Below are 13,243 nucleotides of genomic sequence, written 5' to 3' on the forward strand. Positions count from 1 at the left end.
TACAAAATATATATAGTTAGGTGTTGATTCGTTAAAACATTTACAATAAAATTGAGAAAAACTTGAGCGGAAAAAAAAATATAACAATAGATATTTCTTCTTGTATTTTCTCTTGATGATGTATGCGTCTCGTTAAAACCTTAATAAGAAAAACTCAACGAGACAAAAACTCGGTGAATGAAAAAGAGTACGACATCTCTTACTTTTTTTATAACCGTCTTATTTAAACCTTGTTATGAAAAATCGCTCGGGAAAATTCATAAACAACTCATAAATATATAGTATGCACTACTCCATCTATTGCAAGCATCGCTCGAAATATTCAAGTCATTGTCCGATCTTGCGTGCTACTTTCTCATAATTTAATATCGATAATGCTCTAATGAAAAGATCGATCACGTTATATTCAATTGATGCTTATATATAATACTTCATTACCAAAGATCTTTTGAGCATTATCAAATAACCATTAATGAATGTAACATATCTATATAAAAGTATTTTTTTTATTGTGTATTATGACCAATTAACATATCTTATTTCTGAAAATATCGAATTCTTATATTAAAAAAATTCATATTCTCCAAGTATTTCATATTACGCTTGTATTTTAATTATTTGACAATTTAGTAAACTCTACAGGAGTATCTATTAATGTGAATGAATCACACGTTTTTTATTACCTTAGTCTTCATAATGACTTTTGTCATTTTATTGAAAATATAATCTCGGAGATAGCTATAACCTAATTTCATGTTGTATTTCAAATTATTCATTGATTTTTCTGTGTGTATTACTGTTTGTCAACATATCCACGACAACTGAAAATATTTTCTCGTGATTGACTTCGGGTCTTTTTGAGAAGTTTTGGGTTGAGATTATCCCATTTTGTCATATGTCAATATTCAAATATCTACAGACTGTAGTTTTATATATTCATTATTTTTTATATTGACAAAATATACACTGAGATCAGAATAATTATCAATAATCATGTTACTTGGATATCATATTTTTGAAAAAAACAAATAATTTGTTGAAATCTCATTTATTACATATATTTGTTATTCTTCAGAAATAACACTATTTTGATTTATCAATCTATTTCACTGTATCCATTTCATTGTATCATCTAACATTACTTCTTCTAGAGTTTTTTAATACTTTCAGGTACTGTTTGGTTCAAGTACTTGTAAGTACTAATATAAATAGTCCTATCATATCAGTTGTTTTGTACAAGTATTATTTATCTCGATCAATCAAATTATTAATTATTTATTTCACATCAATCAAATTCGTAATAATTTATCTCACATCAATCAAATCAATAATATAAAATTACGATATTACCCTTAATAAATAATATTATTAATATTCTATTAATATTTTCAACAATGATAAAATGATAATATCATATTATCTCAAATTTAATCAATCAAATCAATTAAATCAAACACTATATTAACTATCATTTTCTATTTATTTTATTATTGCAAAATATTATTTATCGCCATATTATATATCTCATACCATGAACCAAATGTTACCTCAAGGTATAAAATCTTTTGAATTAATTGTCGACCATGATTATGGAGTATTTTACGTTTACTTTTAGGTAAAATACGATATGGTCTTGCTTGACATAAATTCATTTAAGATGTTTTAGATACTTAAACTTCTTATAGGATTTTACTATTATTTATAGCACGATCTTTTCAGGCGATCAAACTCCTTCATTTGACATCTGAATTATTCTATAATTTCATTTAAGGGGTTATTGTTTTTATATTTAAAAACCAAGTAGATTTATAGTGTTTCAGAAGAAAAAATATAAATTGTTTATCTAGAATAATTATAAGAACTAAACAATGTTTCTTATCTTAGTAACACATTATATCAAAAAATGTATTTAAAAACTGAATTTTGAAATTTGGGTTCACTTTATATTTCGTATAAATTGATTGAAAAAACAATATATCATCATTGATATATATTTAGCTTCTAAGTTTCTCCCATCAATGTTGGAAAGCATTGATTTACTAAAATAATAATTGATATTGTGTCATAAAAATCTTATTTTTATTATTTCAAGATACTTCAAAATTGATATATCTTAGATATTTGAACAATATGCTACATGATTATTGAAATATCTTATATTTTAGATTGATATTTTTCAGAAATAAATACAAATATTATGTTATAAGTCGAAATTCATCAAGAATTTTGACAAATATTGATATTACGTTAACGTTCATAAGGAATATTGATATATCTTGTATCTGATTTGCAAATTCATCATGAATATTGATGAATGTTTTATCTGAGATCATTATTCTTCGTGAAATTGATAATCTTAGATATTATATCAATATTTTTCAGAAATATTGATAGATCGATCTTAGAGCAATATTCTTCAAGAATATTGGTAGATCGATCTTAGATCTTCTATCTATCAATGTAAAATCGTGTTTTGTCATTTCAGGAGTATAAAAAAGTATAAAATTGTGTTACATCAAGAGCATCAATTGATATTACATTAAAAATATTTAATAATAAGTTGTGCTCTTTAGGAAAACAACTCAAAAGCAAAGTATTCATGCTGATAACGTGTTATAAATTTAATAAAAAAAGAGATGAGAGGAGAGAACTGTGAGTTCAGAGAATGACTCCAGACTGTTTTATTCGTAACTGAGAAGCCTTATTTATAGTACAATAGTAGAATACAAATATATAGATGGAAATATTGGGATGTCAATCTTAATAGAAAATCTATGTACATTCACAATCATATTATAACAAGTTCCAAATAATAAGACAGATTTGGTTTTTTTTTTAATCTTCAATTTTCAAGACATGTTTTAGGACATGAATTAGAGAAATTGAGTAAATAAATAATTTAATTTCCTCATTATTGGCATTCTCACAAAAAAAAAATTTCATATCATGTAAAACTATATTGAATTTTAAATTGAAAACTTAAAAGCGTGTATAAATCGTATTTATATTGAGATATAGTATAATAATCACAATCAATACAATCATGGCTTGAAATCATAGAACTTAAATTTAAAATATTATATTATGCAGGTGAAATTACTAATAAAATGAAATCTTGTTCGAGAGAAAAGAGTTGAAAACACCTAAAATGTTTCAGTTTGTCGATCAAAACATTTTCTGAAAAGAAGACAATAAATGATATTGTATAGTCTAAATAAGTTCTTAGCAATTGAAATATAATGAACCATGCTCCAGAACTCCAGATAGAGTAATGGGTTGGTATTAACATGAATGTTTTGCTTTCCAAGAATATATTTAAAATAAACCAAAGTTTGACATGAAATTTTTTATTGATGATATCGGAATCCGTAATCGGCTAATCGCTACTCTTTGGTGGGAAGAGGATAAACTCTCGGACTAATGAAGTATTTTGCAAACCATACTAGTAAGATAAACCGCATTGGGTAAACCATGTGCGGCAGGCAGGTTCACACGAAAAAATGTTGGTTAATCGAACTTATGAGTCATGACCATTTGTTAAATGTTCACTTACTCCATCAATTCAGATACCATGAAAAACATTCGACATGAATTTCTATTTGAGTGTGATGGTGAAGTCGATGATGTGAGGGCCAACGGAATATGAAAGCTAGGTATAACAATGGCCCGTCCCAATCTCAATTTTTTTTCTTCTAATAGGAGATTCCCCATTCAATTCATGTGTGTATTAAGTCCTCATTGAGTCCTCATACCCGGTTCAATCTAATCATCTTGACTCATCTCGACCTCGCGGACATTAATCATTCATCATAGTCCTCATCATCACTTCAAATAATCTAGAAATGATAACGAAGGGAGCCATATTTATCATCATCATCATCATCCCCGATTTGATGTGAATTAAATCACTATCTTTATCACCGCTTCAAATATCAGTTGAATTAACCAAAAAAATATTCAAATTCACTTAAAGAATATTGATACAATAATCCATTATATATATAAATATTAATATTATTCAAACAATGCGAACTTTTATAATGAAACCAGATAATTACCTTGAGGTGACGAGTTGAGTCATGAACAATATTTCAATGTTGTGAATTTACATTTATTTTTGTTAATTATTAGGACAATTCATTATTATTATTAGTATTAGTAATTATCGGGATATCAGATTATGTTCGAAGATGAGAATAATATTCGTATACCCGCTCCAACTCCTGATTAATTTAAGAATTCGAAAAATCTCCAAGCCCATCTCATCAAATCAGATTTCCCTGCAGTGCACCCCCCAAACAGAGGAAAGTAAATGGAATTGCCATGTCTTTGACTGATTAGGAAAGTCCGAATCTCGTTAGTGATTGACCTCCAAATCAACTGCACCCATGTTTATAAAAACTGCGATTTTGATTCATGCACCCAAATTTATGGTCCGACTGACACCTGATTGCAACCCTCGAGACAGACTAGCTCCTCCATCGTCAATCTCATTCCAATATTTATTTTCATTCGTTTATTTGTTATTATTATAATAAACATAATTAGAATTTATTTTAGAACTAAATTAGAACTACTCCCCAAAGTCACCCACCGTAAAAATCACGGGTAATTTGACGACAGAGACAATACAAGTGAGAAATTTTAGTCTCGTGCCATAGATATTTTTGTGGTAATATTGTGGTACCTTATTATTCCAAAATAAATAGTTCCGATAAAACTTTTGTCGGGTGTACATGCATGCATACCCCACGTTTGGGTTTTCTCTCTTATCCAGAATTAAATATGTTTCAATTCGACACTAAAAAGAAGACCTCCGCCACATGACATCACATCATGTGTACCCAAATTGTACACGGATCTCGGCCGAATTACACTGGCTGAATCACATTTTTTTTTTAACATTATTATTTAATAATAATGATTATCGGTTCTTTTGGGTCCCTTTATTAATTATTCTTAAGTTATATAATGTTGCAGATTTCGACTGTCCAGGAAATTAATTAAATGTCAGCTGACCCCATTTTATTCTGTTTATCATTTATATACTAGACTAGATATTTGTCATTTTGGATTTTTGGAAATCGTGGAAACTAGAGAGCCATATATATATGTGCTCTATAATGGAAGCTCATGGACGAGGAAGGTTATCTTTGAGTTATATGAATGTGAAGCAAGAAATGTTTTTTTTAGCAATGTTTGATTAACAAGTACTTGGGGGTGTTTTTGAAAATTTAATTTTGATTTTTAATAATTGTTAAAAAGATCAAATCTCGTGGTCTTAAAATTTTAATTATAATTATTTTTATTAATACGCCCAATGAATCGCACGTTTTAGTGTGAGTCAAAATTGCATATTTCATGTCATTGTTTTGGCCCACAACCCATGATTAGATCTGCCGCTTTTTAAATTATTCTAATGTTTGATTTGGAAATTTGAGCACATTGTGTGCGAAGATAATGATATAATTTAGGAATGCTGATGAATGACGCCGAGTCTATGAGTTTAACTTAAAGTTCTCAGGTGAATTTTTTTTTAATGATTTTTTACATAAGCTTGTCGGCACCATCGGTTAATAAATCTAAGCTAGTACCATATTATTCGTGTATGCAATAAATAATCTTACAAAACTACTATATCAAGTAACCTTTAAATTAAATATCTTCGATTGCACAAACGATCTACATTGTTACGCTGTAGAATGAAATAACATTAGTTAATCTATCACAGTAGCACTAATATTCAGCAAGTGAATTAACCTAGCATTATGTATGAAATGTGTTTAAGTTGGTAGAGTAGTTAAACATTTGACTATCGATCAAGAGTTAGATTTTCCTTATCAACGCATGGTTTGCTAGTGATGTTTATCTTATTAGTGTAGTTTATATGTTATTTTGTTAGTGTAGGAGTTTACCTAGTGTTTATCGGAAATACAACGGCTGTGGTAGTAAAAAAAAATTGATCCTAGCATTTCTGGAAACTGAATTTGTTACCGAAGAATAGGAGGGAAGGCTCGTACTTTGAAAACATAAAAAGGATAGGATAATATGGATGTTATTATGTCGGAATCGAGACAGGCTCAAAAGTTTGAAGAAGATGAAATCGGGATATCGAATTATGCTTAATTTGATCTAAAATATAAATCGATATGTTCATCGAATATTTTCGTGACTAAATTAAATTTGAACTTCAAAATTGTCTCTTGCCAGTCATTTTCTTGCTTCAAAAGTCTTGTTTAATTTTGTACTATTTGAAAGTAAAATGATCCAAGCGCCTTCCGCAATATCCCAACGTAAATTGGAGCTCTCATTTCATTTGGCTGTGCTTCTTCCAAGTCTCTGTTTTACCATCTCTCCAATGAATCTAGGAACAGTACACATTATTAGGTACTCTCGGACCCAACTGTAATAACGGCACACAGTCTATTGTTTATTATTATATGTCGGCATTCCCCAATATATATATATAAATATATAATCACTCAAATAATAAATTTTTCTAATAAAATTTTATTCAAATGTTCATGGCACTTAATATTATATCATAGAAATAATCTATGTATCGCCACACTATATCAAAGGATAAAACGTCTGTCGTATCCGTATGTCTCACATCGAGCTGAAGTAGTAAAACATTGTCGATGAACTTCATCCACCAAAATAATCAAAGGAACTACACCAATTGATTAACATTAAAAACAAGAATTCAGCCACGAGAAAAATTCGTCGGAGGGACATGTTTCTCAAGGCGAGGGATGGCTGGTTCTAGGGCTTTCGGGCTGACCAAAAAATTTTAAAATTAAGAGTGCATTAAGATTTTATAGTGTATATAGTGTATGTATTAATAGGTAAAAAAAAAAATTACTTTTCATAAAAATATTCCAAATCTGGTAGCCACAACATCTACTCGAATAAGAATTTCACTTTGGTTTGGTTTGGTGAGTCAAATATTTTTTTGTTGATCTGGTGCAGGCTGAGCAGAGCTTTGGTATAGATTTGCGTGAATGAACAAAAGTTAGAGGACGTCGAAAATATTGTCACCGTGACTTAAGATGTGCAATAATAATAATACTGAGTGACAGCAATGAACTATTTATAGAGTTCGGGTGGGCTCGGCTCAGGTTGAGATATGGACTCAGCTATTCAGGCCTTTCGAGTTAAGATTAGTTCGGATGACTCTTACTCCGGCTTAATTGCATAAAACATGGGCCCATCTTCTTTGTAAATAGGCTCAGATATTTGCCGGTTCGTATCTGATGATATATATTTACTGTGCGACACAAAAAGAGCGAGTTGGTTAAGTTAGTGATATCTGAAGAACCTCATGCTTTAATAATATCTGAAACCCTGCAACAGTGTCTTTTACCGAATACTTTATGTTAATTTTTGACTTGATTACTTTCGTAATTTCTTTCTTTGTTGCATTAACCTCCGAGAGATATAAAATGGTTGTGATATATAGTAAACTAAATCTTTGAGAATCCAAATAAATTAAATCCGATTCGAGTTTGATTTGAATTTTTTCCATTCCTTGTCATACCCAAGCTAGTCCCCATATGAAGCCTCCAATCCTCGATCCACTTGAACAAACAGCATCGATCCGATGCAATTATCTTTCTATTTTCACGGAGAAAAAAATGGAATCGAGTTTTAATACCTTAGAAGGTACAACACATTGTCGGATTAGTGAGTGGTTGTATTACAAGCTGCGTGTTCGTCTCTTTAACATAGATCATCAATCCTCAATTGTACCATATCCCTGTGAATGAAATATTTTCAATTCAAAATTATTGCATATGACCCCCTTTTCTCATATAAATATCTATCTATCCCACTCCAATCTTTTAGGACAAATAATTCCATCCTGCTTCCACCATTCCATATCTCTCTTTCCACCCTCCCTCCTATCCGCCCCGCCCCTCCCTAGCCCAAAAAGCCATTCCTCGTACCATTCCCCGCATCCCTTGTAACAAATTATTGATGTTCTTCGTGTTGTTACTCGACTAGCTAGAAATATCTCAGTGAGAGTGACCGGCAGGGATATATAGTCGCTTTGTTTCCACAGCACGTACGCGTCAAGTTTATGTTGAGTATTACATTTGCATTAGCATGTAACTACGGTTTCTGGATGTACATATGCACTAAATATCGCTCGCTTTCTTTCCACAACACGTACGCGTCAAGTTTATGTTGAGTATTACATTTGCATTAGCATGTAACTACGGTTTCTGGATGTACATATGCACTAAATATCGCAGCACCTGATCAGAATTCGAACATTCTCGATGAACGTAGTTATATATAAATATGTGGTGTGTGCACATCACCATGCAAATATTTAACCACATCCTCCTATGGGTTTGGTGCAAAACGTGGAGACCATGCATTGATTCTTTTTCTAATTAAGTTGCCATTATTGACTTTATGATTAATATTTGCAGGATCAAATTGTTCTTCTATAGAAGTGGGAAAAGAATCAACATGGTACTGTTGTCTTTGAACCAGCTGTCAAAATATCTCAACAACGTAAGTACACACATCTACCGATTGATCTTTTCTCATATACAATTAGCTTTTTGCGATTAAAAACTTTGATCAAAGATGAGTGAAGAAATTTGTATTTTCCAAGTTAGTTTCGCGTGTATTAAAGGCACACTCGGTAATGGGTCCTGCTTGCTATAAAGGTGAACATAATTTCAATTATTTCCCCAAAAAAAAAAACGCCCCTCTCCCCCAAACGTGTTAAATGACGGCGTTGACTGACCTTGTCTTCAAATTCATCAAAGGCGTGCAGATGGAGGGACATAACGCAACGTTTTCATCGAGGGCAAAACAAGAAACATAGTCAAAATATAATTTTTATTATCTTTCCCTTGTCTTTTGGAACCATCCACCACATGACCTCAAGTTTCTATGAAACAATGCTCTCGCCCGAGGCTCGCCTTGTTTTTAGTCCAATCTGCATACTCTAATCCTATACGTCCCGATCGTTATAGTCGAACCTCAGAGTACTCGAACTAATCGAATCGAAGCGCCTTGACAAATCTTTATTTTCCATTCCTCTGACGATTCTCTAAATTCCTGCTGATCAGCTTAGCTATTGTAGCATATATTATTATGTACATGTGCTGCTTACCGATCATTATTGCGTGTTTCAGCTTGTGAGAATGGAAGAATCACCTGATCCACCATTTGAGCAAACTTATGGGAATCTCTTCAAGAGCAACTTGAATGAGAAGAATATTCCTACCGATCCTCCGGTCGTGGGAGAATGCCAGCTGCCGTTAATCGACCTCAACCGGTTAAATCTTGGAGATTTTGAGAAGCAGGCATGCAAGAAAGACATATCTCGGGCGTCGAAAGAGTGGGGTTTTTTTCAAGTAATAAACCACGGGATTCCCGCGGAGATACTCGAAAGAATGAGACATGAACAAATCAAGCTTTTCAAGAAGCCATTCCATGAGAAAACAAACAGCAAAGATTTGAATTTCTCGACCGGAAGTTATCGGTGGGGGACGCCTTCCGCTACCTGCTTGAAACAGCTATCTTGGTCCGAGGCTTTTCATGTGTTATTGAGTGATATATTGGGTTCAGGTGGATACAACAATCTCAGGTAAAATATACCGAACCAGTCCGGCCCTTTCATTTGCAATTTGATATTTACTTGAAAAAGTTTATATACTCCATACATATCCTTTTGGGCCGCCTATCTATCTGTCTATCTCTTTTATATCTTCGTTCCTTTCGTTCCATCTAAATGCAAATCCTTGCCTCACAAATTATCGTGTATGATTCTTTTGACATGACAATACAATACAGTATTCATTCATGCTTCATTATTTAATTGAACTAGATATACTTATTTTTATTTTCCGGGATGAAATTTTTAGCTCAACGATGGAGCAATACGCGGCAATGGTGTCTGAACTAGCACAAGATTTGGTAGACATACTGGCCGAGGAATTGGGCTGCGAGTCTGATCATTTCAAAGAAACCTGTCTTCCCAGCAGTTGCTACCTTCGGTTGAACCGGTACCCGAGGTGCCCGAGTTACCCTCATATGTTCGGAATAATGCCACATACGGACAGCGATTTCCTCACCGTACTGCACCAGGATCACATCGGAGGTCTTCAGTTGGTAAAAGATGGAAAATGGATCGCCGTTAGACCAAATCCTGAGGCCCTAATAATCAACATCGGTGATTTGTTCCAGGTAAATATATATATAGTTGGTAAATTGTATTTCATTCGATATGTGCCCGATTGATAAAATAGGTAGATCTTATAAAAGCGTGTAATAATTTGCAGGCTTGGAGTAACAATGAGTACAAAAGCGTCGAACACAGAGTGGTGACGAATGCAGAAAAGGAGAGGTTTTCGACTGCCTACTTCTTCTGTCCGTCTTACGACACGCTCATAGAAAGTAACATAGAGCCTCGTGTTTACAGAAGTTTTAGGTTCGGGGAATATAGAGAACGGGTGCAAGAAGATGTTAAGCGTTTGGGTTACAAAATAGGACTTGCTAATTTTCTAGTAAACTGTGGAGCATAGCTAGTTTAAATTAAACTACTGCGTCTAGTTAATTTCTACGTAGACATATATACATCGATCATGAGGTATTTATATTTACTGAAATATTTTCCCACTTTATGTATATACATATTACACAATATGATAAAAGTGGAGATGATGCCAATGTTTGTATAAAGTTTAGTTATAGTTAATATTTATGGTTGGTTAGTCTTATTGTTTCAAGAATGGACATGTAAGTTATTGATTGTATTTGTACATATTATCTATTTTAATGTCAATTGTTGTTCATTAAGCAGATGTTAAATCCATAATGAGTGCATTTGACAAGACTTCTTGTAGACTAAAAATATAGTATTTTTTTGACTTTGCCTTATTATAGTAATATCATCACATATATTTTAACTTTTTTCTATATTATTTATTTGTGAATCTGATTGAAGTGTTATTATTATGATTTTGATGCATTGATTTTTCTTTATCAATAAAATTATTCAATACAAAAAAAATATTAATCAAGAATTGTTTCTGTACATGGATATCTTTTTTTTTTTTTTTTAAATCTAAATAGAATTATGAATGCCTCTTATCTACGCAATGAAGGGTGCTCTTGTAATCATAATAGTTCGCTGAGATTAAATAACAATTTTTAAAAAAAAAAAACAAATTGAAAATTTGAACGATGATTTCCTTATCAATCATCCAACGACACAGCCCCGCACCGGGCATCTCTTCTTCTAACCAATCGAAACCTATCCCATCTTCGCCGCTCGTCTCACAGCCTTCATCGCCTCGTGAGCCGAAGGCTGATAGAATCAAAACCAGTCCTCAGTTGAATCGATGGTCCAGGGCTCGGGCCATACGCTCAGGTCGCAAATTGGACCGTCCTATTCAGCAATTATCAGCTGAAGTTCGGAATTCTGCTAATTCAGCTTTGGGGATTATTGTTAAAGATGACAATACCGATGGAACTGAGTTCCAAACATCTTCTCCTAGTAAGGAAGGCGGGAGTAATGGAAGGTCTGTGACGGATGTGGCGGCGGGAGCGAAGGCCATTTATATGGTATCTGATGGGACTGGATGGACGGCGGAGCATTTAGTTCACGCGGCATTGGGGCAGTTCGATTATTGCTTAGTGGACCGGGTTTGCCCCGTCAATACCCACTTATTTTCCGGGGTACGTTGGTCGTTTCTCGTCGAAGTTCGTTCTTTTCCTAAATTGACGATGAATATTTTCATCTTTTCCAGTCGGAATATTCGTTTGCATCAATTATTAGTTAACGTGATGATGCATATAGAGTCAGGTATCCGTATTTCAGCAATCTCCACATGTTGTGATTAATATAGAAATTATGTGGTTTAGACTTTGTGCTTTTGCCCTCCCTGAGGATATGGTATTAATATGTAGTTGAACTTATTTTTTGTATTTATGTTTGTGATTTGTTGAGATTGATGATGTGGAACCCTTGATGGAAATCATCAAGCAAGCAGCCAAGGATGGCGCAATGCTTGTATACACTTTAGCTGATCCGTCAATTGCTGAAACAGCTAGACAGGCATGTGAGCTTTGGGGTGTAACGTGTACTGATGCACTTAGCCCTGTAACGGAGGCAATCGCATCCCATCTTGGTGTCTCGCCCTCTGGCCTTCCTCGCTGGGCTCCAGGCCGTGAGAACTCACTCAGTGAAGAGTATTTTCGAAGGATAGAGGCTATTGAGTTCACCATAAAGCAAGATGATGGAGCCTTGCCTCAAAATTTGACCAAGGCAGATATAATTCTTACTGGTGTATCTCGTACTGGGAAGACTCCACTGTCTATATATCTATCACAAAAAGGATACAAGGTGGCCAATGTGCCAATTGTAATGAATGTCAAATTGCCAAGGAGTCTTTTTGAGGTTGATCCAGAGAAGGTGTTTGCCCTGACTATTAATCCTGTCGTGCTGCAAACAATTAGGAAAGCAAGAGCGAAGAGCTTGGGCTTCGAGGATGACAACTGGAGCAGCTATTCTGAAATGGACCATGTTAAAGCCGAGCTGGAGTTTTCCAGAAATATTTTTCAACAAAATCCCATTTGGCCGGTTATTGGTAAGTACATATGATACTTTCAAGGTTCAACTAGTAACTGATATATATGAATCACCGTCAATGTGTTAAGGCCAAAGAGAAATGTGAATTTATAGTTCTGATATTCGTTGATTCAAATCTGTCTCTTGCTTTGATTCCAGAGGTTTCGGGAAAAGCAATAGAAGAAACAGCAGCGATTGTGCTGAGACTATACCATGACAGGAAAAATAGATGCTCAATGCCGAGGATTTCTAAGCGGTACTAAGATGTGAGAACTCTGTTCTGAAACAGGAGTGGATATGATTCTCATTTGGATAAAGAAATCGGTCTTTTACGTGCCATGATTTCTATTGAAGAAAAAGGTTGACAATATGCTTATTGTATGCTCAGCTGAATTTTTAAATAGACCTCGACCTAAATATTGTTGTCATGTAAGGGGTGTATCATATTGATCTATCTAAGAACGATGCCATGAAGCCGAATTTGCCAATTTGATCTCTTATGTATCTTCGTTTAGCATCAAGCATGGTTGAATACAGCACTTGGCAGTTCTTAATAATTTGGATCTTCTGGTCAAACATCGTTCCAGAACCTATGTTCCGGCCATCCGGGGCATTTGGTTCACTGATCTGGTCGAAACTGAAATT

At 33.6% G+C, this 13,243-nt stretch overlaps 2 protein-coding genes across 3 annotated transcripts; both read left to right on the top strand.

Annotated features, from left to right (window-relative positions):
• The first annotated feature begins 7,776 nt into the window (after nt 1-7,776).
• On the top strand, nt 7,777-10,660 carry LOC140987376 (gibberellin 2-beta-dioxygenase 8-like). 2 transcript variants are annotated; one of them, XM_073455850.1, is made up of 5 exons: nt 7,777-8,090; nt 8,442-8,526; nt 9,159-9,613; nt 9,891-10,212; nt 10,308-10,660. In XM_073455850.1, the coding sequence occupies exons 2-5, from the start codon at nt 8,482-8,484 to the stop codon at nt 10,548-10,550; spliced, it is 1,065 nt and encodes a 354-aa protein (XP_073311951.1). In that variant the 5' UTR covers nt 7,777-8,090; nt 8,442-8,481; the 3' UTR covers nt 10,551-10,660. The 2 variants fall into 2 exon arrangements, with proteins under 2 accessions (XP_073311951.1, XP_073311950.1); XM_073455849.1 differs by lacking the exon at nt 7,777-8,090 and having other exon boundaries at nt 8,172-8,526.
• Nucleotides 10,661-11,179: 519 nt separating this feature from the next.
• On the top strand, nt 11,180-13,098 carry LOC140988692 (pyruvate, phosphate dikinase regulatory protein 1, chloroplastic-like). Its single transcript, XM_073457737.1, has 3 exons — nt 11,180-11,706; nt 11,978-12,617; nt 12,758-13,098. The coding sequence occupies exons 1-3, from the start codon at nt 11,212-11,214 to the stop codon at nt 12,859-12,861; spliced, it is 1,239 nt and encodes a 412-aa protein (XP_073313838.1). The 5' UTR covers nt 11,180-11,211; the 3' UTR covers nt 12,862-13,098.
• Nucleotides 13,099-13,243: the final 145 nt, after the last annotated feature.

The sequence above is a fragment of the Primulina huaijiensis genome, chromosome 11, assembly GCF_012295235.1.
Source record: "Primulina huaijiensis isolate GDHJ02 chromosome 11, ASM1229523v2, whole genome shotgun sequence".
NCBI lineage: Eukaryota > Viridiplantae > Streptophyta > Magnoliopsida > Lamiales > Gesneriaceae > Primulina > Primulina huaijiensis.